The following is a 24,728-nucleotide window of genomic DNA, read 5'->3' on the forward strand; positions in this document are numbered from 1 at the left end:
GCTTTTACTCTTTTATTTACCATAAGTCAAAAATCTATAAGCAGACTCTAAAAGCTACTTTCTCTTTCTATTACATACAATCAAAGGAAGAAATACTTCCCCATAAAATCAGGTTCACACAGATTATGAAAACACTTGCTCTTCTCTTTCCATCAAGTCTTACAAATATAAAAATTCTCATAAGTATTTCTTGGGTAACTATGAAAAGTAGTGAGACAAAATTGCAATAAAGGTCTAGAAAAATCAAAGCTATGGACTTCTCCTTTATATTATCACTTTATGCTTTGGCCATAATCCCTATTTTGTCTCTTTCTCAAGTGCACCTTAATGGTTTCTGTCCACCAATAACTATTCTTTATAACCTAGGCAAAAATTCCACAACATATACTTTGTTTCCATATTTTGAACATGAAAGGAAAAAGGTAGGTAAATCTTTTTTTCAGGAAAACCTAGAATTAAGTTTAAATATTAAGTTTCCTTCAAATATAACTATCATATTTAATAGCGATTTATCTGACAGTCTAAAAAGAGAAAAAGAAACACCAAACTCTCCACTTCTACTGGTAGTTATCAAACTGGACACTTTCTTTTAAATTACTCAAGCATCAAGCTTCAAATTTTTCAAACATCATAATGTTAAGATTTCATGAATCCCAGTGTTCAAGGTACAATGAAACCAAAAGGCAAACTTAGTTCTTTTGCTTCATAATTTTAACCAACATATGAAAAAGTTCCACATCTCTTAATACATACTACTAGATCCAGTATTTTTGTATGAAAGTTTCTGAAATGAAACAGCTTTTCACTCAGCATCCATTTAAGAGCCACAAATGACACTCCACATCTAAAGGTAATTAAACAAAGATGCCGTTCTTCCTTCCCTAGACATTGCCAACATCCTAAAAACAAAAACAGCATAAGCAGTACACAACACTGCTCGGAGGGGAATGTCTACTGAGAGAATTACCTCAAAGTGATTACGTAGAACTGACAGGGTGATGTGTTGCCAAGATGGATAGTTCTTTGCCACATAGATGGTGCAATGTGAAGGCTTCTCAGGGGGCTGCTTGTCAGTCTTCTACAGGGCAGAAGAAAGGAAAAAAACATCTACTTATTTTTATATACACCAAAAATGAAATAAACTTCTAGTGTATACCACTACTCCCTTTAACATAAAAAAAAATCATATTATAGAACTGCATTTATAATGAAAATAGCCCTGTACATTTTAATGAAAGTTATCTTTATCTTCATCACTATTAGATGTTATTTGACCAATAACTTTTAAGTAATGACTCTTTAAAAAAAATGACTTCACCTTCCCTTTAGCAGGCATCATATAGTTCTTGAGTCGCAATCTAAGGTCATGTGCTACTTCCATGAGGTACTGTGAGGAACGTATCAAGCTTTCATCCACAGGACCTGCCAGAGGCCATGAAGCAGTCATAATTGAGTCGGGCTTGAAAAAAAAAAAAAAAGGTTCACTGAGATTAGACAACACAACTATTTTATGATTCTTGGTTACAGTTTCATACCAAGGCTACCAATCTGTAAATGTGTGCTCAAAGTTCAAACCTGACTACACAGAACACACTTTCAGCCCCTGATCTAATGTTCCCTAGAATTCAAGCTGTGAAGTCTGACTCTACATTCTTAATTAGCATACATTTGTAGAAGCATATTAATACCCACACACATATGCTCACTTTCAAAGAAAATTATGTAATGCTAATTTGCCTAAATTTAATCATTATTATATAAATTACACACACTCTCAGTTTTTACCCTATTAATACATCTAGTACTGAAAGTATGGCTATTTGGAATATATTTCATGAACACATTTTTGCATTGTTCATACACTGAAAAATACAAAAGAGCTTGGCTAATAAGGCTGGAAAGGAGTTATTAAACCAACCAATCTGTTTATCTGCAAGCCTGGGAGAAATAATTAAATTTACCTTCACAGTAAGAATGCTAATATAATATCCCTGAATATGCAGCCGTATATATGCCAGAAATTTTATATAAAACAAGAATATTTATGCAAATACACACTTCTACCTTTGTTTATAAGCAGTTCATAACAGTTATATATATCTTTCAATATTTTCACCTTTTAAAACAAACAGCTAGAAAAACAATATTAGTTATACATATATTAAAATATATATTTGAATGTATTCAAATGTATTGTAACATTTCCTAATAGGAAGGTGATAACCAACACATACAAAGTCACATGTTTTTAAAATATACGTAGTGTGTATATAAAGACTCATACATGATGTTTCTATCTAAAAAGGAGACAGCTTCAATTTAAGCTGCTGTAATAATTATGAGATGATGAACCCAACACTATATTTAACAGTACTCATTTTCAGTCTTTTTCTTGTAAGTAACATTATTACCACAACATTTATTTAATGAGACCAAAATCAAAACCACACAGAACGTCTTAAATGCATAATGCTACCTTTCCCAGGAGTGTCCAGATGTGCTCACACAAATGTGGACAGAATGGAGCCAAGAGAAGTGTCTGAACTTCAATAAACCGGAACACGAGGTCTCGGTGCATCCCTTCTATGGCCAATTCACGGTACTTATCTTTCGCGGCCTACAAAATTTGGAATTATTTATCATTTCTCTCCCCCTACTTCTTTGAAATAAAATTATAGGAAAAAAATTCAGTATCTCTATCTTAATGCATTTTTAAGTACTTAGTCTTTAAAAATTTCATAATTTCTGAAAAGGTTTTGCTTTATTTTTAAGATTCTGAAAACAAATGTGTATCAATCCTTACGTCCATAACAATAAATTGTTTAAATTTGTACATCTTTGATGACCTTTGCTATTAACCATTTCTTTTTAAGCACTTCTTAGCCATTTAGGATTCTTTAGGGGGATTGTTTGTTCACATCCTTTGGTTATTTTTCTTTGGATACCTGTATTTTTTTTTTTTTTGATGTGTCAAAAATCCTGAAATACAGACTGTAAATAATTTTCCAATTGACCGTATTTTTAAGATGATTTCAGTTGTGATTTTCTTATCTGTGTTGCCAAATTCATCAGTCTTTTTTTGATTATTCCTTTCTTTTGTTTTTATGATTAGGAAATCTTTTAATTACAAGATCAAATAAATGTTTGATTAACCCTGTTTTTCAGTAAAAAAAAAAAAAAATTATCAATCTTAACAAAAGAATATTGCACTTTTATATTACTAATTCTCAAAAAAAAATACCTGAAAAAGACATTTTGTAATGGACATAAAAATTGAACAATTTAAACTGGGTACTAAAGGTGAATGCTCTAAGTAATATATATTAAGACTAAAAAGCCTGTAAATATGATACACTGATATGCTCAGCACTTATCCTTATTTATCCACATTTCTGAAAACCAAATTACATAAATCCCAATGTGATATTCTACAAAACTGAGAAAAGCTACGTTTTTAGTTTAAGCTCTTGGACTGTCAAACTTGAGGATATACTGACACCTTGTGGAAAAATCTCAGAAAACATTTGCTTTCAAACTAACAGCAATTAGTTTACAATTAGGCCCCTTTTTTTAAATCAATTTTAAAATGCTTTTCTGGAAAACATGACTAATTTTCAGATTTAACCTCAATTAACTCACAGCTCAACTAGAAACAGAATTATTTATATTAAGGAATTATTTATGTAAAGGAACATAATAGAAAAAGTACCCAAGAAAACTACTTAAAATCATAATTTATTGAAGACTTTACAAGTTTTCACTCTCCACTTAAAAGATGAGTCATTATGCTATAGCAGGAGGAAAAAAAAAGAAATGTATAATATTCACATTGACTATTTTATAGCTATGAAAAGAATTAACAGCTTACCTGAAATTCAAAAAAACCCGTTTTCAAAGCTTCTTTAAACATCATCTTTTCATAGTTTTGATCTGTCTTTATAATTCCTGCATTCATTTCACTACGGAGTATGGAAAAAAGGTAACTGAGTTTAAAGGCAAGTATATATAGGTATAAAAAAAACTTCCACATATATTAGCAATATGTGAACCGTGAACTTCCAGATGTTCAAGCTGGTTTTAGAAAAGGCAGAGGAACCAGAGATCAAATTGCCAATATCCGCTGGATCATCGAAAAAGGAAGAGTTCCAGAAAAACATCTATTTCTGCTTTATTGACTATGCCAAAGCCTTTAACTGTGTGGATCACAATAAACTGTAGAAAATTCTGAAAGAGATGGGAATACCAGACCACCTGACCTGCCTCTTGAGAAACCTATATACAGGTCAGGAGTTAACAGTTGGAACTGGACATGGAACAACGGACTGGTTCCAAATAGGAAAAGGAGTACGTCAAGGCTGTATATTGTCACCCTGCTTATTTAACTTATGTACAGATTACATCATGAGAAACGCTGGGCTGGAAGAACCACAGGCTGGAATCAAGATTGCCGGGAGAAATATCAATCACCTCAGATATGCAGATGACACCACTCTTATGGCAGAAAGTGAAGAGGAACTAAAAAGCCTCTTGATGAAAGTGAAAGAGGAGAGTGAGAGAATTGGCTTAAAGCTCAACATTCAGAAAACGAAGATCATGGCATCTGGTCCCATCACTTCATGGGAAATAGATGGGGAAACAGTGGAAAGAGTGTCAGACTTTATTTTTTGGGGTTCCAAAATCACTGCAGATGGTGATTGCAGCCATGAAATTAAAAGATGCTTTTAGAGGCAAAGTTATGACCAACCTAGATAGCATATTAAAAAGCAGAGACATTGCTTTGCCAACAAAGGTCCATCTAGTCAAGGCTATGGTTTTTCCAGTAGTCATGTATGGATGTGAGAGTTCGACTGTGAAGAAAGCTGAGTGCTGAAGAATTGATGCTTTTGAACTGTGGTGTTGGAGAAGACTCTTGAGAGTCCCTTGGACTGCAAGGAGATCCAACCAGTGCATCCTAAAGATCAGTCCTGAGTGTTCATTGGAAGTTCTGATGTTGAAGCTGAAATTCCAGTACTTTGGTCACCTCGTGTGAAGAGTTGACTCACTGGAAAAGACCCTGATGCTGGGAGGGATCGGGGGCAGGAGGAGAAGGGGATAACAGAGGATAAAATGGTTGGACGGCATCCCCAACTCAATGGACATGAGTCTGAGGATGCTCCGGGAGTTGGTGATGGACAGTGAAGCCTGGCATGCTGCAGTCCATGGGGTTGCAAAGAGTCAGACACAACTGAGCAACTGAACTGAAGTGAGGACTTCCCTGGTGGTCTAGTGGCTAAGACTCTGCACTCCCAATGCAGGGGGCTCGGGTTCGGTCCCTAGTCAGGGAACAAGATCCCACATGCTGCAACTAAGAGTTCACATGCTGCAACTGTTAATAAGGCACCCTGCATGCTGCAATTAAAGATCCCACATGCCGCAACTAAGACCCAACACTGCCAAATAAAGAAAGAAAGAAAGCTAATAGTATTTTTACCATATAAAATTGCTATAAGGCTAAAATCAGACAATGGATCCAAAGTACTTAGCATAGTTCCCAGCACAAGTAAGTTTTCAATGAAGAGTGGCTATTATTAACATCTAAATTTAAGAGTTAAAAAAAAAAGAAAATTTAAAAATACACCAGGACTAAGCAACTCCTTAAAGTAAAAGTGGTTGGGGACTATAGATTACCTGGCAAAAACTTTATCATTGAAGGTATTGGCAGGACCACTTCTTAGGCTATCCCAGTTGGCAACCATTTCTTTCACCCATTCCACCCAGGTGTATAGGCGGAGAATACCTGCATCTGCCATGGCTTCCACAAAGTTAGCATCTTCAACAGTGTCACCAGCATCAGCTAGAGCCAAGCGCATTCCTTGAAGAAGAAGAAAAAAAATTAATCGATGATTTAAAAATGTAGTTACTGAATATGAACTATGTGTGCAGGTGGGTACACTGCCAAGCCCACGTACAAATTAAGAAACAGCAAGTGCTTTAAACCACTGCATGGATCAACAGCAAAAATAAAGATCACCAAAAGCAGAATCCATAATGATGTTGTTAAAATATTTGAATTTTCTATATTGATTTGCATACACTCAGCATCAATATCCGTTTCTTCTCAGGCATGTTGTGCTAATGAGATAAAGTGATCTTTAATGAGGCAGAGGAAAAAATGATAAACTTGGGAAAGATATCCCTATCAACATCTCAGCCTCATTTAAAGGCAGCAAAATATTACAATTATTTTAATGCATAAGAAAACAGAGTGCTACCTTTTGTGCACAAATACATATTTTCTTACTTCTAAAAGCAGATTCTTCTAGGTTTCTTACTAACAAAATACAATTTTTAAAACAAAATCTTTCATCCTAAAATATTAAAAAAAAAAACAAACAACCCACCCATCTGTAAGAGTCTAATCAATTAAATTACAGGACATCCTTGCAATGGAAGACGATACTGCTATAAAAGAGTGAGGAAACTTTAATGTATCCACATGAAGTGACCTCAAATATGAACTCATAAGTGAAAAAGGCAAATTTCAGAGTAGTATGGATGGTATGCTACCATCTGCACCTTAAAGAAGGAGATGAGAATATGTGATATCAAATTACGTATGCATTAAATATCCTTTATAATACCCAAGAAGCTGAACACATTTTTAACTTTTTATATTGTAATAATTTTACAATTACAGCAAGGATGCAAAAGACAAGGATAAATGTTTCACCATTTACCAGACTTTCTTAATGTTAACAACTTACATAACCACAGTTTCAAAAAAGCAGGAAGTTAACATCAGTATGACACTACTAACTGAACTACAGACTTAATTCAAAATTTCACCAGCCTTTTCTCTAATATCCTTTTTCTGTTCTAGGATTCAATCCAGAAAACCACCTTGCATTTGATTGTTTATCTCATTAGTCTCTTCAAATCGTGACAGTTTCTCAGTCTGTCCTGGACCTTGACTACTGATGGGTAGTCAGGAATTTAACAAAATTTCTCCCAACTTGGGTTTGTCTGATGTTTTTGCATGATTAGATGGAGGTTATGAACCTCTGGCAAGAATATCACAAGAGTGATGCTGTATGTCTTCTCAGTGCATCATGATCAGGGAGGTACATGATATTGATATGACTTACTATTGCTATTGCAAACCCACCTCATGTGGTCAGGTAGTGTCTGCCAAGTCTCTCCACTGTAAAGTTACTATTTTTCCCTTTGTGATAAAGAAGTATCTTGGGATAGATACTCTGAGAATATGCAAATAACCTGTTGGTTTTTTTTTTTTAAACTTTCATCCATTGATTTTGGCAACCACTGATGGATCTTGTTGTAACCTCAGATATGCAGATGACATCACCCTTATGGCAGAAAGCGAAGAAGAACTAAAGAGCCTCTTGATGAAAGTGAAAGAGGAGTGAAAAAGTTGGCTTAAAACTCAACATTCAGAAAACGAAGATCATGGTCCCATCACTTCATGGCAAATAGATGGGAGAACAATGGAAACAGTGACAGACTATTTCTGTGGGCTCCAAAATCACTGCAGATGGTGACTGCAGCCATGAAATTAAAGGATGCTCCTTGGAAGAAAAGTTAGGACCAACCTAGACAGCATACTGGAGAAGGCATTGGCAACCCACTCCAGTACCCTTGCCTGGAAAATCCCACGGACGGAGGAGCCTGGTAGGCTGCAATCCATGGGGTCGTGAAGAGTTGGACACAACTGAGCAACTTCACTTTCACTTTTCATTTTCATGCATTGGAGAAGGAAATGGCAACCCACTCCAGTGTTCTTACCTGGAGAATCCCAGGGACAGAGGAGCTTGGTGGGCTCCTGTCTATGGGGTTGCAGAGTCAGACACAACTGAAGTGACTTAGCAGCAGCAGCAGCAGCAGACAGCGTATTAAAAAGCAGAGACATTACTTTGCTAACAAAGGTCCGTCTAGTCAAAGCTATGGTTTTTCTAGTAGTCATGTATGGATGTGAGAGTTGGACTGTAAAGAAAGCTGAGAGCCGAAGAATTGATGCTTTTGAACTGTGGTGTTGGAGAAGACTCTTGAGAGTCCCTTGGACAGCAAGGAGATCAAACCAGTCCATCCTAAAGGAAATCAGTCCTGAATATTCACTGGAAGGACTGATGCTGAAGCTGAAACTCTTACTTTGGCCACCTGATGCAAAGAACTGACTCATTTGAAAAGACCCTGATACTGGGAAAGATTGATGACGGGAGGAGAAGGCGATGACAGGGGATGAGATGGTTGGATGGCTTCACCAACTAGATGGACATGAGTCTGAATAGGCTCCGGGAGTTGGTGATGGACAAGGAAGCCTGGCGTGCTGCAGTCCATGAGGTCGCAAAGAGTCGGACGCGACTGAACTGAACTGAACTGATGGATCTTGTCTTTGACAATATTACTATGATGTTTCTCTAATGATGATTTTATATTTCATTCAATTCTTCCACATTTATTACTTGGAATTCTTCTGAAAAGAAGAACAGTCCCCACTCCCCCACTTACTTATTCAATTATTACTATATATCCCTATGAGTTCATGAATATTTAATTTATGCAAGGAGTTATAATTCAATACTACATTATTTACTTTATCTCTCAAAAAGTTCTTGCTTGGGCAATTGGGAGCCCCTTCAAGCTGGCTCTTGTGCCCTTTCAAATTGTCCCCATCCTTTCTGAAACATTTTCTCATTTTCTGGCATCATAAAATATTCCATGCCCATTTTGTATTTTCTCTACTCCAGACTCAAATCAATCCCTGCTCCTAGGAACCCTAGTTCCTTTTACTAGAGAATGGTATTTAGAAACCAAGATCTGAATGACAGGTGTTTCACCGTTAACTAGTGTTTCAGTATCCACAGGCTCTCTCAGCAAAACTAGGAAATAAATGCATGACTAACCCACACATAAATCTATATTTATTTTTATTTATTTTTAAAATATTTATGTTATTTGGCTGCACTGGGTCTTAGTTTCAGCATGCGGGAACTTCAATTTCCACTGCAGCATGTAAGATTCAATTCCCTGACCAGGGATTGAACTGGAGTCCCCTCCATTGGGAGCAGAAAGTCTTAGCCACTGGACTACCAGGGAAGTCCCTATGTTTATTTTTATGTCTGTCTGTATAAAAAATAAAACCCATGAGTTTATGCTGATACTGCCAATTCCAATCCAACACCAGGGAGTTCATTTGAGCATTTCCTCTTAACTTATTTATAGCTTCTGATACTGAGCTCTCACCCACAATATTTGTTCAATCCCAGTAAACATATAAAAGTTTCAGAACTGCTAATATACACTTCTTTAAAAAAAAAAACAAAACTGCAATATTGTGTACAGTTCTTTTCATCTTGCTATGTTGTCATAATACTGTTTTTCTAAGTAATTTAGGTTAGTTTTTCCCCATCCCTTTCAGTACAGTCTCAAAGTGTGGTAGTCTTGATCAACAAAAAGAAGTGCCATGATGACCAAAGGCTAGGTTACATAAGGAAGAACTGGCTCCTTCAGATTAGATGGTGCATTTTTTCTCTTGACAAAGTAATGATTAAATGAAATAGTAATGAAGCCAGGGGAAACATATTTTTCAAAAAAATGAAGGCTTCTAGGTTCAACTCATCTATATCAAATATGGAGGAAATACTTTGAAAAAGCTTCCTATATGCTTAACGTCTCTACAAACTATTTTATTTTAGAAATAGCATGAAATAGGGTTTCCAGGTGGCACTACTGGTAAAGAGCCTACCTGCCAATGCAGGAGACATAAAAGATGTGAGCTCAATCCCTGAGTTGGGAAGATCCCCTCGCGAGGGCATGGCAATCCATTCCAGTATTCTTGCCTAGAGAACTCCACTGACAGAGGAGCTGGTGGTTACAATCCATAGGGTCGCCAAGAGTTGGACATGACTGAAGCAACTTACCCCAGCATGAAATTAGGAACAAATCAGGTAGCACTAACAGTGTGTTTCCTTTGAAAGAAGACTCTAATAATCTTAGCTTAAATTTGTTTCTAAACAGATCATTTTAACAATTCTTATATTTTAAAAATTACGTTGCTTGTACACAAAGAAAACATGAATATTTTACAGTATTGGTAAAAGCTAAAGAGAAAAGCAATGAAACTGAAACAAGAATGCTAATTGCCTTCTGCAGTCTGAGGAGAACTGGGGACACTAAGCAACAGCAATAAAAAAACATATACTCACCATCAGCTGAATATTTATCAACAGCTTGGGACAAAGTGAGGAAGTTGCCTGTGGATTTTGACATCTGAAAAAGAAAGTTAATGATAAGGCTTTAGTAAGAGTATATATAAATAAACCAGATCAGCCACATCAAATTAAATGAGCAGGCTACAACTAGATAAAGATAAAAAGGATTAGAAACATGCAAAGGAAAAGACACTTTACACTTATTTTACAGAGGAGAAAACTGAAATCCAGTCAACACAATGACTTGCCTGAGTAACTAATCTGCTGCTGCTGCTAAGTCGCTTCAGTCGTGTCCGACTCTGTGCAACCCCATGACAGCAGCCCATCAGGCTCCCCCGTCCCTGGGATTCTCCAAGCAAGAACACTGGAGTGGGTTGCCATTTCCTTCTCCAACGCATGAAAGTGAAAAGTGAAAGTGAAGTCACTCTGTCGTGTCTGACTCTTAGCGACCCCAGGGACTGCAGCCTACCAGGCGCCTCTGTCCATGGGATTTTCCAGGCAAGAGTACTGGAGTGGGGTGCCATTGCCTTCTCCGAGTAACTAATCTAGTCAGTGACAAAGCTAGGACAGCATCTCCTGTGTGACACTCAGTCCATGGCTCTTTCCATTAACTGATACTGTTGCTTGGGAATTGGTTTAGATGTGGAATGATTACACTATAACTATGGAACACTTCAGCTGGTTATAAGAGCTTTATAACAATTAGAGTCATTCAGAAAAGAATGGACAAGCTCATTAGGTCAAAATTAGGGCTTTAGGAAACTTCTTGTCATTAGGGTCACAATAGTTGCTTACTCAAGTTGTGCTCTGCCTGAGGTCAGCACAAGTAAGTAGGCACTGTGCACAGCCCAGCAATCTTTATTGTTTAAAAAACTTCTATGCTTGGTAACTTTGCTAACACCAAAGAGAAGCGGCCATTCTATCAAGTTTCTACTACAGAGCAATAAAATCTTGTAATAAAATGAGTATGAAACTTAAGCGAAAGTGTAAGTCGCTCAGTCATGTCCGACTCTTTGCAACCCTATGGCTCCTCTGTCCATGGAATTCTCCAGGCAAGAATAGTGGAGTGGGTAGCCATTCCCTTCTCCAGGAGATCTTCCTGATCCAGGGATTGAATCCAGGATGTCCTGAATTGCAAACAGATTCTTTACTGTCCGAGCCACCAGAAAGCCCTCTACCAGGGACATACAGTGTATACATAACACAACAATGTGGAGACCAAAGGAAACATCATGTTATATTAATAGCAGGATTTATACCTGTACTCTCATATACACACATGCACACACATACATATATTTATGTGTTCCTGTATATATTTATATACTTATATATATATATTTATATTTATATATATATATATATATACAGTTCCACCTTGACCTATATATATATATTTATGTGTTCCTGTATATATTTATATACTTATATATATATATATATATACATATATATATATATATATACAGTTCCACCTTGACCTACGAAGAAAAAATGAGTTCAACAATCAAAAGTCCTTGCTGATTTAACAAAATCTATAAAGTAGCTATTTTTCAGCCTAATGTACAAGTTATCTTAAATGAACTTTTTTATTCCCCATTAGGGCACTGGTTAAAAAATAAATCTCATTTTGCAATTCATATCATCTGCTATTTGTTTAAATCTATAACTATTTTCATTATTATATAGCAATGAATATTCTTTGATCATTAATATTCCATCAGATATAGCAAGATTCAATGGTTGGAACAAGTCCAACTTGTTAGGATTGTTATTAATGAGAAATAAGTAACATTGCAATTAAATTTTTTTTTTGTTTAGTTGAGGAAGCGTGCCCCTTTCTCCGGAGAAGGCAATGGCACCCCACTCCAGTACTCTTGCCTGGAAAATCCCATGGACGGAGGAGCCTGGAGGGCTGCAGTCCATGGGGTCGCTGAGGGTCTGACATGACTGAGTGACTTCACTTTCACTTTTTACTTTCATGCATTGGAGAAGGAAATGGCAACCCACTCCAGTGTTCTTGCCTAGAGAATCCCAGGGACGGGGCAGCCTGGTGGGCTGCCGTCTATGGGGTCGCACAGAGTCGGACACGACTGAAGCGACTTAGCGGTAGCAGGACCTTTCTCATGTGCACAAAGGCATTATAGGTGCAAAAAAGCGCTTGTCAAGAGGTTGGCATAACTCCTGTTGAGGATACTGAATAATCAGATATTATGAAGCATTAAAAAAATCATTTATATTAATATATGTACTATGATTATACTACTGTGATACTACTAGTATAATTGTAGTATCATTAGCAGCAATAGGGGAAGTTGCAGTAGTATAGGGAGAGAGATACTGTCTAGACAGAAGCATTAAATAACACTTAAGAATCCTACAGGCTCCGAAATTCTATTATTCTAATTTAGTGGCTAGTCACAATAAAAAGCAAAAACCACCAAATTATTTTCTCAACTTAATGAGAAAGATGCAGGGTCACAAAGCTGGAATCTTTATATTTCCTGTCCATTTCTCTGTGTCTCTTCTCTGGTAACAATTTGTCACTCTTTGCCACTCTAACTCTAAGACAATTATTATATAGGAAAGTTTTCCCCATCCCTCCTCTCAATTAATACTATCTACTCCACTCACTCAATTTTTAATTGAGTACTAAAATGTTTTAATTTAATTTAATTTAATTTGAGTACTAAAAATTTTTAATGCAAGATTTTTAACTGTCTGATTTTCATATTCTTAATTTAAGAAAGTACAACATCCTAAATCTGAAAAACATTTCTGCAGAATTCTAACGTTTCAAGAGGTAATGAGCGTTACCTTCTCAGAGTTGAGGAGGAGATGTCCATTGGCTCTCACAGCTACAGGCCATTTATCACTTGACAGGTAAATGTGTAAAGATAGAAAATAAAATTTAAAGATTATGGTTTAGCCTTAAAAACTTGAGGTAAATGCTAAGAGTCATAACGTTTCTTAAGGCAAATGTGCAGGGATATTTACTGAGTCCTATTTATAACAGGAAACAAATGAAAACAAGTATCCATTAGTAAAAGGACTGGTTTATAAATTATGGTGCAGGCATACGATGAAATACTATGAACTATCTTAAAAATACAGGCCAGGCTATATATATAGATATAAAAAGATCTTTGTTGTTTAGTCGCTAAGCTGTGTTTGACTCTTTTGCAACCCCATGGACTACAGCCCGTCAGGGTCCTCTGTCCATGGGATTTCCCAGGCAGGAATACTGAAGTGGGTTGCTATTTTCTTCTCCAGGGGATCTTCCCGACCCAGGGACTGAACCCACATCTCCTGCATTGCAGGTAGATTCTTTCCCACTGTGCCACCAGGGACAGATCATCTTCCACGAAAAGTTGCAGTGAAAATTACATGAGTTACTAAAAGTGATTTTACCAGTGGTAGCATAAGCACCTGAAGCTACCACTTATCTATAATTTTAACACCCTCATATATGTCCAAAACTTGATGCAATGGGATAAATATTCAACCATGTTACTAACAAGTACTTCTAAGACACCTGATTTCTCCAAAAACACATTTAAACCAATAGAGAAAACTAATTGAATGACAGATCAATCAGATTTATTTTATTCCTCTTCTTCAAAACCTTTTATTCTTGAGAAAGAAAATGTAATCTCATTCTAAATGCAATCTCACCCTAAATACAAGAAGTTCTATGAGACTGCTTTGGTTCTGCAAAATAAAATTTGAACAGTGGGAGGGGTTTGTTTCTCCAGCTACTTGAAGACAGGAGAGAAAGACACAGGGGCATGTCTGGGTCAAAAGGAAAGATGACAGAAAGAATACTGTTGAGCACATGGTATTAAAAATGCATCTCTGATCCAGATTTTATTCAGAACATCATGACTTAATACTGGAAATTTGGGGCTCTCAGCTCTAAAGGGATGTTTCCTTCCCATTCTAATGACCTAGGCTCTGTTTGAAATTGCCTGTTATTTCAGCATCTTAACAGGTCAAATGAGTCATGTAATAGGTCAAGCGTATTACTGATTGACCATCAAAGTATCTGAAATGTGAAATGCTTTGGCAGCCCAAAGCAGGTATGAGAATTTCTGGATATAATAGGAGAAGGTGTGCTTTCTCCTTCAGTACATTTAATGTAAGAAAAAGAATGTATTGGCAAATCTAACCTTACCCTCTACAATAACATCAGTATATTTAAAGCCACAAGGAACCCTTGTCAATAATCAATACATGTAGTTCACAGCTTTTTTAGCACTCACCATTCTTCTGGCCACATAGCCACATGATTATAAAGGAAATATGAAAGATGATTTGGAATAAGATCCTTGCCAGAGGCTCGAAGATCCACAGGATACCAGAACTCAAATTCCTGCTTTAACTGATCTAATTTTTCCTTTGGGATCTGAGTCTTAGGAAATGGAGCTTCCTTGAAGAAAATATAATCCCAAACTTCCTTGGTCATTTGCTGTGGTCTGTATTAAAATAAAAGTAACGGATAAACAACAACAGAACATATATATATAGTTTCGTTGAAAAAAACCAGCATTCTAATCCAACCATGAAGTAGAAATCAGGTTTTTTTAAGTATTTATTCTATTTATTCATTTGTTTGGCTGTGTTGAGTCTTAGCCGTGCATAGGGGATTGTCACCGCACCACGCCAGGTCTTTCATTTCAGCACAGACTCTTCAGTTGTGGCACAGGCTCAGTAGTTGCACAACTCGGCCTTAGTTGCTCCTCAGCATGTGGCATCTTAGTTCCCCGACTAGGGATTGAACCCACACCCCGTGCATTACAAGGTGGATTCTTAACTACTGGACCACCAGTGAAGTCCCAGAAATCGCTTTCTTAATGTTTTACAGTAACAAATGAGAACAAGAGACTCCCATAAGAATAAAGAGTGAATAACAGAGGGGTTATTTATTACTTTTTCTCAATTCAAAAACAAAACCATCATGACAAAATTCCACTAAATGAATTCTTATAAAAACAAATTATTAGAAAGTATTTTCAGGGACTTCTCTGGTGGTCCAGGGGTTAAGAATCTGCCTTCCAATGCAGGGGACATGGATTCAATCCCTGATTGGGGAACTAAGATCCCACTTGTCAAGGGGCAAATAAGCCCACATTCTGCAACTATAGAACCCATGCGCTCTGAAGCCTGCACACCACAATTAGAGAGAAACCTTGAGCACTGAAAAGTCCTTGCACTGCATCTAAAGATCTGGAATGCCACAACAAAGATATTGCCTCATCTAAGATCGAATGCATCCAAAAATAAATTAATTTTTTTTAAAAAAAGCATTTCAATACATAAATCAAAAGATTATATCTCATGCTAACAAATCACCTTTCTTCCCCTATCCATTTACCAACCTGATGCCCAACGGAGACTCTGCTTGTCCATGCAAGTCACCTCCCTGCAGCAGGTGTGCAACTGTGTAAAATGCCATGTAAATAGTGGAGTCAGAGAGCGATTCAATCAGCCACTGCTCATCCCATGGCAAACGAGTACCTGTAAGTAAAAGGAAGAAAATTTGTGCAAGATGAATCTAAGAGACACTTCATCCCCAGAATTCACATTTTCAAAAGCAGGTCTCTAGCACTGACAAAGCTACTTTTGTAGGTTCCTAAATTTACTTGAATAATATAAACTGATAAATTTTTTTAAAAGGTGAAGCACTAGAAATTTTCTATTTAAAATAACTGCACCATAAAACTATATGGGTTAGATACTTCTGCCATCAGGTGAATAGGAGTGGGGACCAGATACTAGTTTCTCTCACCCTCTAACCAAAATCCTCTCACTTCCAGCTCAGAAAAACAATGGAAGAGAAGGGAAAATGGTGAAGGGTTAACCTGCTGTGTAACTGGCAAAGTCATTCACACGGAAACCTGAAATTTGCTTACCTAAGCCGTAAGTTCTCGAGCAAGCATGCTCCTGCAGCCAATCTAAGGTTGCTTCGAAATTCCTCCTAGTCTCCTCACAGTACCTGGACAGAGCAGAATATAAAGTGTCTCTCCTCTTCGGCTTCATTGTCTTCCCCGTTTCTCATCTCCTTCCCCTTCCCCTCGGAGAAGGGAATGGCAACCCACTCTAGTATTCTTGCCTGGAGAATTCCATGGACGGAGGAGCCTAGGGGGCTACAGTCCACAGACTCACAGAGCTGGACATGACTGAGCCACTAACACTTCCCCTTCCCCAGCACCTTCTCCCATCTTACGTTTCCAGGTTCTTCAAGCATTGGGATGTCTGTTTTTTCCAGTTCTCTTCTCCATAATCCAAGTACCTGGGAGTGGACAAATTGATTAAAAAAAAAAAGTCAGGGATAAGCAAAATGACGGGAGAAAATTTCTGCTTGCCATCTATAAAAGAAACTAACCACTGGTCACACAGGGCCACAACACATTCATCTGAAGACCTGGACATAACTTGTTTCTCTGGTTCCATGTAAATATATGCATCTCCCTAGATGAAAGTAAATAAAAATATGTCAGATACCATGGCAAAGCAATCTCTATTTCTCAAGGATAAGAAAAGAAGTAACTTTAAAAAAAAATGCTCTACCACCAATAACTACATTGCAAGTTTTCACTATATCTTCCCTCTTCCCAGAGTAGAAGTTACTTGCCTTTCTTTCTGTATATCACTTGTTTCTGAAAAGGCCTGCATCTTTATCAATCAGGTGGATCACCTTCCCTAGGTACAGCTTATTCCTTTGCAGAGTAAAAGATGTTTAACAGCTTCTACTGCTATGGTTTGAAGGCTATGGCAGCCTTCTATTTTTGTTATAAGAAAAACATAAAAATTGGAAACTAAATGCATGGAACAACTGCCTTTAAAAAAACACATGCATGAAAACTAGATATGGAAAATAACATTACTAAAGATTTATAGTATCATGAAAAATTCCCACTAGAAAACTGACCATAAATTTTATTTTTTTTAATATTAAAACAAATATCTCTTAGGGTGTTACAATCCCAAGCTTATTAGGATAATTTTTTAAAATAATTCAGCATTGTTATTCATAAAATGATTCACTGCTCTGTGTACTTAACGCAAGTTCTTCATACTGAAACAGGTAGGGCTTTGGTTTAACAATGGTAAATTAAAAACAGACATTCAATTAACTCTGCTCCTTCTCAAAATTCGAACAAAATGACAACAAAGAGGTTTTTTTTTTATTGGTATGAAGTTACAAAGACAAGAATGGGAGAAGAAATAGCATCAAATTTTGGAAACTAAAAAGCAGAATGACTGACAATCGTATTAGTGGACCAAAGGAAGCTAGCTGAATCCTAAGCCCACAGACGAGAGAGCTGAATTCTTGTAGCTCAGTTGGTAAAGAATCTGCCTGCAATGCAGGAGACCTGGGTTCAATCCCTGGGTGGGGAAGAACCCCCGGAGAAGGGAAAGGCTACCCACTCCTGTATTCTGGCCTGGAGAGTTCCACGGACTGTATAGTCCCTAGGGTTGTAAAGAGTCGGACACGACTGAACAACTTTCACTTCACTTCACTTGCATTACAGAACCTCCAAAAGACTTGAGATTTGTGGCACAAGACAGCTCTGGAAAAGGAGGTAACATGAGGCTGGAAAGAGGAAGGCTACTGAAGTCTTTTAAAGAAGTTAGAACCAGATACCCTAATCCCACACTATGCAGACAGGCAGCTGCCTCTCCCTGTGCCTGCAGAGCAATGAGGGTTTATACTCCAGACAGGACAGAGTCTCCCAACCAGAGGACAAAGTTGAGGGAATGGGTTTCAGAGTGAAAAGAGGGGGATTAAGAGAAAGTCAGCACATGGGTGCTGATACCCACTCTAGCAATCTTCCTTCATGTTAACTCCCAGAATGCTCACTTAGCTTAGACCCTTTAAGGCAGAAACTGAAGAATCTTCTGAGGGGAATCTAACAAACCACAAAGCCCTAATTAACAACAAAGCTAACATCAGGGCTTTCCTCTGGTCCAAATGGAACTTCCAGATCTCTCCCAGTGACAAGTCCTACCTATATCCAAAAAGGTTCCAATCATCTTTTTGTATGCACTCTTAAATTATCAATAGTTTTCCTCAGACTAATAAGAAATTAAAAATTCATATTCATGAAATAAGAATTGCAGCATCCTATCACAAAAGATCAGATAACAAGTTCTTAAACTGGCTATGAGTTGGTAAATGCTTAAGCTGAGTAAGAGGTATACAGGAATTCATTACACTACTCCACTTTTTTATGTTTGAAATTTTCTACACAAAGAAAAAAATTTAGTGATTTTTTAGGAATATTTATACACACGTGCACAAGCACACGTGGAGCTGATATAAAAAACACACAGTAAACAAACGCACAAAAACTCATAGCAAGAAAAAGTTGAGGGACTCCCCCAGAGAGAAAAGCAAAAGAACTTCCAGAGTCTAATAGAGCCAATATCTGAATAGTAAGAATTCCAAAAACAAAAATAAAGAATAAGAAGGGATAAAACAAACAAAAAGTAAATCTTCCCAGAATTGAAGAACGTAAGTTTCCAGACTGAAGGAGCCGATCCTACACCCAGAAGAATGAATGAAAACTAATCTACACCAAATAAATCATCATGAAATTTCAAAAGAGAGGATTCTATAAGCTTGGGTGGGGAGGGGAGACATAGATCACGCCATACCAGAACGGTTTTGGACTTCTTAACAGCATCACTGAACCACAACACTATGGGTAATGGCCTTCAAATTTTTAAGGGAAAGTTATTTCCAACCCAGAATCCTACATCTAAGCATTCAAGTATGAGGACAGAATACAGATATTTCAGATATAAAAAGTCACAAAATTTACCTTCCAGGTACCCTTTTCCAGGAACATTTCTAGACGCAGAGCTTCAACAAAACAAGAAAGTAAATAAGAAAGAAGCAGCCATGGGATCAAGGAGATCCAAATCAAGAAAAACTAAGGAAATCCTAAGTAACAGTGGAGGAACATCCCAGATGACATTTGTGCATGCCTACAGTAAGCAACCAGTCTGGATGACTGCAACAGGCTGGAAGGCTCTGGGAGAACTTTCTGTAAGATGTAAACAATAGCACACTGATATGTTTCAAAGTATAGAAAAGAAAAATAAACAGTTGGACAGAGTTTGGGGATGAAGTGTCTATAATTATATTTAGAAGTAAAAAAAGTAGAGAAAGAAAAAAAAGACAGTTATTAACTCCAAGGAAAACCAAAAGCTAAGGAAGAGAAGTTCTCACTGTACACTATTTATGGATCAGCCATGTCTCAATACACTGACTACCTCTCTAACCTAAGTTATAATATACCTATACTAGGAAGATGTGGGGTGAAGAAGTATATACAAATGTGAGGTTAGAGGGGAAGACACAGGTTGGAGAAGAGTTAAATCTTGATCTTTCATAGCAGGAAATCAATAGCTAATGCCTAAAACTGAAAAAATTTTAAATTACACTATAAGAGTTTAGAGATCTGTAAGCGAGGTGGAGATACTAAAATAAATAACAAAACAGATGAAAGTAAGCCTGTCCAAGGAAGAGAAATTTAAGAGGATGTGGATGAATGGAGAGGAAACTGCTGCCTTTTTTTAACAAGTCTTACAGACCACAGTCTCTCTGTATTACAGGTATACGTAACTATCAAAAACAAAAATTCAGTTTCAAAAGTTCAGCAGCTAAGTAACTCAACAACAAAAAAAAAATTATAACAAAAATGAAGAGGGGGGGAAAGGATGAAAGCAAAAAGTAAAGCACTACAGAAAGAACTGTTAACTACCTCTACTGCAAACGGTCACTGCCAGAAAGCATCATTAAAGTTCACTGTATGTAATCTACACATGCCAACTTTAGAACATTACCTTCATCAACATTACAGGTGGGATGTTCAGGTTAAATGAATTGCTATTATTAAACAGGTCTTCAATTTTATATGTAAATAAAATTATATCTTTAATACAGCTCCAGGTTCTACTACAGAAAACTGCTAATTAACATTGTAAAGTCTATGAACCAAAAGCACTTCTAAAACAGCCTTCAGGGGATAGTCTATTACATACAGTGTCAATCATCTTGTTTCTAATAGTCTTCTTTACGTCTTGGACCTTCTGTCCTTTAAATCCATCCACCAACATTACCTTAAAGGATAAGAAGTGTAAAAACACACACAATTAAAATTTGCTTTGGGTCCCCCCTTAAACTTTCTCCTACCTAAATTTACCTCCACAAACAACCAGGATATTTTTAGTGTGAAATTTATCACATTTATAACCATACATCTTTATTTTGGCACAGCTTGGACAACTAATACTTATAACACACTTGTTTTTCTTTTAGTGTAACTAGAATATGTATTATGAACATGATTACAAAGAAAAGTTCACTTCCTTCCCACTTCTTAGGTTTCCATGTGGAGAGAATTCCTTTGCCCTAATTCCCATCATTCCTAAAGGCTTTGGGGGAAGGAACTGAGCCAATGCAGCTCAGCCCCAGTTAGGCTTCTCTTTTCAACTCCATCTGTTGCCAGCAAGCATTCTCCTTTGCCTGGCCATGTGATAAACTTGGCTCTGAGAGGAAGGCCTATGGTTTCTCAACTCTGCCTTTTATGTAATGGGGAGATTTAATTCTTGGGCAAAGTATTGCCTTGCCCATTGCTGTCACAGAGCTAAGATACCATCCCCTTCTGGCTGATACTGACCTCTATCTATCTAATTCCTGTTGACTCTTTCAACAGGAATTTATAAGGTTTTATCCTTTTGAGGTTTTGGGTTTTTTATTTTTGGCCATACCTCACAGCTTATAGGATTTTAGTTCCCAATCCAGGGATCAAACTTGGGCCTTCAGCAATGAGAAGGCAGAGTACTAAACACAGGATCACCAGGGAATTCCCAATACTTTCTACCTTAAGTGGAAAGACATGTTTTCTATTTTCACCTTCAATCCTCTAACGTGCCAAAATGCTCCGCATCTATTTAATTCATCATTATGAAATTATAGATTATTGATCATCATAGCACAGGGGTTAACAGCACAAATCTTAGAGCCAAGTTGCCTAGTTTGAGTTCCAGCTCTGCTTTGACCTAGCTATCTGGCTGATACAGGGTAAATTACTTAGTATCTTAGTACCTTAATTTCCTTATCTGTTAAATGGGAATAAGTGCCTACTTTGCAAGGTCATTTTGAGATGTAAGTAAGTGAATATGTGAGTGCTATATTAGTGTTGGCTCTTAGTGTCATCCAAAACATGGATGAGTTGAGTTTTAAAGAAGACATATAAACAATATTTGGTCATACAGAGAAATAGAAAGCAAAAGTAAAAAACATTCTCATTTACAGCCTTCAAAATCTTCATTTCAACCTCAAGTCACTAACAACTTGACTGGGTTTTTACTTTCACTAGCTTCACCTTCTTTCCATGGAAATGTAAGCCACATTAACATATGTACAATTAAGAAGAAAAGAGAGGTTCAAAAATTGTGCTAAGATGGCATGTAGTAGTTGTATTAACAAGTAAATTAATGAACTGAATGAAACTGCTTATTTAAAATTTCATCTCAATAAGAGAGCAAAGGGATCGGGTATTGTCCATGCAATAAACCTTTGGCGTGTACTGCACAGTACGACGAACTAACCTTAAACATCTTCTTGAGAAATTCACTCAGAGATTAGGGGCACAAAAATGGAACTTCTGTAATACTACTGGACAAAAACAGATTAAAAAAAGAGAAATTTGGAAAGAGAAGAACATAATCTTATAATCTTCAGTTCAGTTCAGTTGCTCAGCCATGTCTGACTCTTTGAGACCCCATGGACTGCAGCACGCCAGGCTTTCCTGTCCATCACCAACTCCCAGAGTTTACTCAAACTCACGTCCATCAAGTCGGTGATGCCATCAAACCATCTCATCCTCTGTCATCCCCTTCTCCTCCTGCCTTCAATCTTTCCCAGCATCAGGGTCTTTTCACATGAGTCAGTTCTTTGCATCAGGTGGCCAAAGTACTGGAGTTCACCTTCAGCATCAGTTCTTCCAATGGATATTCAGGACTGATTTCCTTTAGGATGGACTGGTTGGATCTCCTTGCAGTCCAAGGGACTCTCAAGATATTCTCCAACACCACACTTTAAAAGCATCAATTCTTCGGCGCTCAGCTTTCTTTATGGTCCAACTCTCACATCCATACGTGACTACCGGAAAAACAATAGCTTTGACTAGATGGACATTTGTTGGCAAAGTAATGTCTCTGCTTTTTAATATGCTATCTAGGTCGGTCATAACTTTTCTTCCAAGGAGCAAGCGTCTTTTAATTTCATGGCTGCAATCACTATCTGCAGTGATTTTGGAGCCCAAGAAAATAAAGTCTGTCACTGTTTCCATTGTTTCCCCATCTATTTGCCATGAAATGATGGGATCTGATGCCATGATCTCAGTTTTCTGAATGCTGAGTTTTCAGCCAACTTTTTCACTCTCCTCTTTGACTTTCATCAAGAGGCTCTTTAGTGCCTCTTCACTTTTTGCCATAAGAGTGGTGTCATATTCATATCTGAAGTTATTGATATTTCTCCCGACAATCTTGATTCTAGCTTGTGTTCCATCCAGCCCAGCATTTTACATGATGTTCTCTGCATATAAGTTAAATAAGCAGGGTGACAGTATGCCACCTTGACGTATTCCTTTCCCAATCTGGAACCAGTCCATTGTTCCATGTCTAGTTCTAACTGTTGCTTTTTGACCTGCATACAGATTCCTCAAGAGGCAGGTCAGGTGGTCTGGTATTCCCATCTCTTTCAGAATTTTCCACAGTTTGTGGTGATACACAGTCAAAGGCTTTGGCATAGTCAATAAAGCAGAAATAGATGTCTTTCTGGAACTTTCTTGCTTTTTCAATGATCCAACGAATGTTGGCAATTTGATCTCTGGTTCCTCTGCCTTTTCTAAATCCAGCTTGAACGTGTGGAAATTCTCGGTTCACACACTGTTGAAGCCTCGCTTGGAGAATTTTGAGCATTACTTTGCTAGTGTGTGAGATGAATACAATTATGCGGTAGTCTGAACATTCTTTGACACTGCCTTTCTTTGGGATTGGAATGAAAACTGACCTTTTCCAATCCTGTGGCCACTGCTAAGTTTTCCAAATTTGCTGGCATATTGAGTGCAGCACTTTCACAGGATCATCTTTTAGGTTTTGAAATAGCTCAACTGGAATTCCATCACCTCCACTAGTTTTGTTCATATCTTATAGTAATCCCTCTCAAATCAGGACACAGCTGAAATTGTATTAAATTTTTCTATATTTTTTCCTAAATCAGTAAGAAGAAAACCAAAGATCATGGAGTACGTAAATCAAACAAAAATGATAACAAAAATATTACTTACACCATCATAAAAACCTCTTAGGTACAATTTCTCCTTTGCTTCTGCAAGTTTTTCTCGGTCATTCTGGCTCTGAATTTTCAACTCATCACATATAGTTACAGCAGAAAGCTTTCCAAAATCTGGGATTTCAATGACTGGCACCTGCAAAAAAGAGAAATGTAAAACTATTCACACTGAATGAACATAAAAACAGCCTTATGGGCACAGTCCTTTGCCTCCACTGTCCAATAAAGTCATATGAGATTTTATATATCATTAGGTCAGCTCCACACATTAGGGAAAACATCCAGATGTCAATCTATCTTCCTACTGTCCATAGGAACCAGCCAAATTTTCTGCACCAACCCCCACACTCTCCTTTCCTCACTACACATATAGCTTCCACAGCTCTCAAGCCCTCACTGGCATATAATTTACTGAATAATGTTCAAAACTGGCAAAATGATCCATGCATGTGTGCTAAATCATTTTAGTCATGTCCAACTCTCTGCAACCCTACAGACTGTAGCCTGCCAGGCTTCTCTCTCCATGGGATTCTCCAGGCAAGAATACTGGAGTGGACTGCCATTTCCTACTCCAGGGGATCTTCCAGACCCAAGGATTGAACCCTAGTCTCTTATGTATCCTGCATTGGCAGGCAGATTCTTTACCACTAGCGCCACCTGGGAAGCCAGCGAAATGATGTAAACAACTGAATTTATGGACGGTCTTATTTCTGATTTATATTAAGTCTTCTGGAGTCTCCATGAAAATTGTTCACTAGTAATTTACATTTCTAAAGACACTCACATGAAAGCATAAACTTTCAAGAGTAATGTGGCAAAATTTTATCTTTAGAAGCCTGGAAATCTGCCACACTAGAAAATAAGTTACTACAGAATTGGTGATACTAAAAGGCAAACTATTTGTTTCTTCTCGAACTGCAGGTGCCAGGTGCTAAGAAAATGCCTACTGTTAAAGTCTTTTGTTTGCTCTTATCCATCCCAGCAGATATCAAATTAAAGCAAATAAACTCTTAAACTCTCTCTTATTTTCATTCTCTATGAGTTGGGGATGGACAGGGAGGCCTGGTGTGCTGCTGTCCATGGGGTCACAAATGGTCAGATACGACTAACCAACTGAACTGAACTGAACCAATTATTTAATTCTGTTA

The 24,728-nt window shown here is 37.4% G+C and overlaps 1 protein-coding gene across 2 annotated transcripts in view; it reads right to left on the reverse strand.

Annotated features, from left to right (window-relative positions):
- The window catches only part of LARS1 (leucyl-tRNA synthetase 1), a 70,685-nt gene that overhangs the window by 15,229 nt on the left and 30,728 nt on the right, over positions 1-24,728 (reverse strand). For both annotated transcript variants that reach the window (XM_005906617.2, XM_070374555.1), the window contains exons 14-27: positions 23,576-23,716; positions 20,262-20,339; positions 16,594-16,679; positions 16,435-16,500; positions 16,121-16,203; positions 15,587-15,725; positions 14,471-14,683; positions 13,026-13,083; positions 10,203-10,266; positions 5,668-5,851; positions 3,869-3,959; positions 2,477-2,617; positions 1,319-1,459; positions 968-1,078 (exon numbers count right to left, since the gene is read on the reverse strand). In XM_005906617.2, the coding sequence (XP_005906679.1) occupies positions 968-1,078; positions 1,319-1,459; positions 2,477-2,617; positions 3,869-3,959; positions 5,668-5,851; positions 10,203-10,266; positions 13,026-13,083; positions 14,471-14,683; positions 15,587-15,725; positions 16,121-16,203; positions 16,435-16,500; positions 16,594-16,679; positions 20,262-20,339; positions 23,576-23,716 (1,596 nt within the window). The remainder of the gene's footprint in view (positions 1-967; positions 1,079-1,318; positions 1,460-2,476; positions 2,618-3,868; positions 3,960-5,667; positions 5,852-10,202; positions 10,267-13,025; positions 13,084-14,470; positions 14,684-15,586; positions 15,726-16,120; positions 16,204-16,434; positions 16,501-16,593; positions 16,680-20,261; positions 20,340-23,575; positions 23,717-24,728) is intronic.

Source organism: Bos mutus, chromosome 7 (assembly GCF_027580195.1).
Source record: "Bos mutus isolate GX-2022 chromosome 7, NWIPB_WYAK_1.1, whole genome shotgun sequence".
Taxonomy (NCBI): domain Eukaryota; kingdom Metazoa; phylum Chordata; class Mammalia; order Artiodactyla; family Bovidae; genus Bos; species Bos mutus.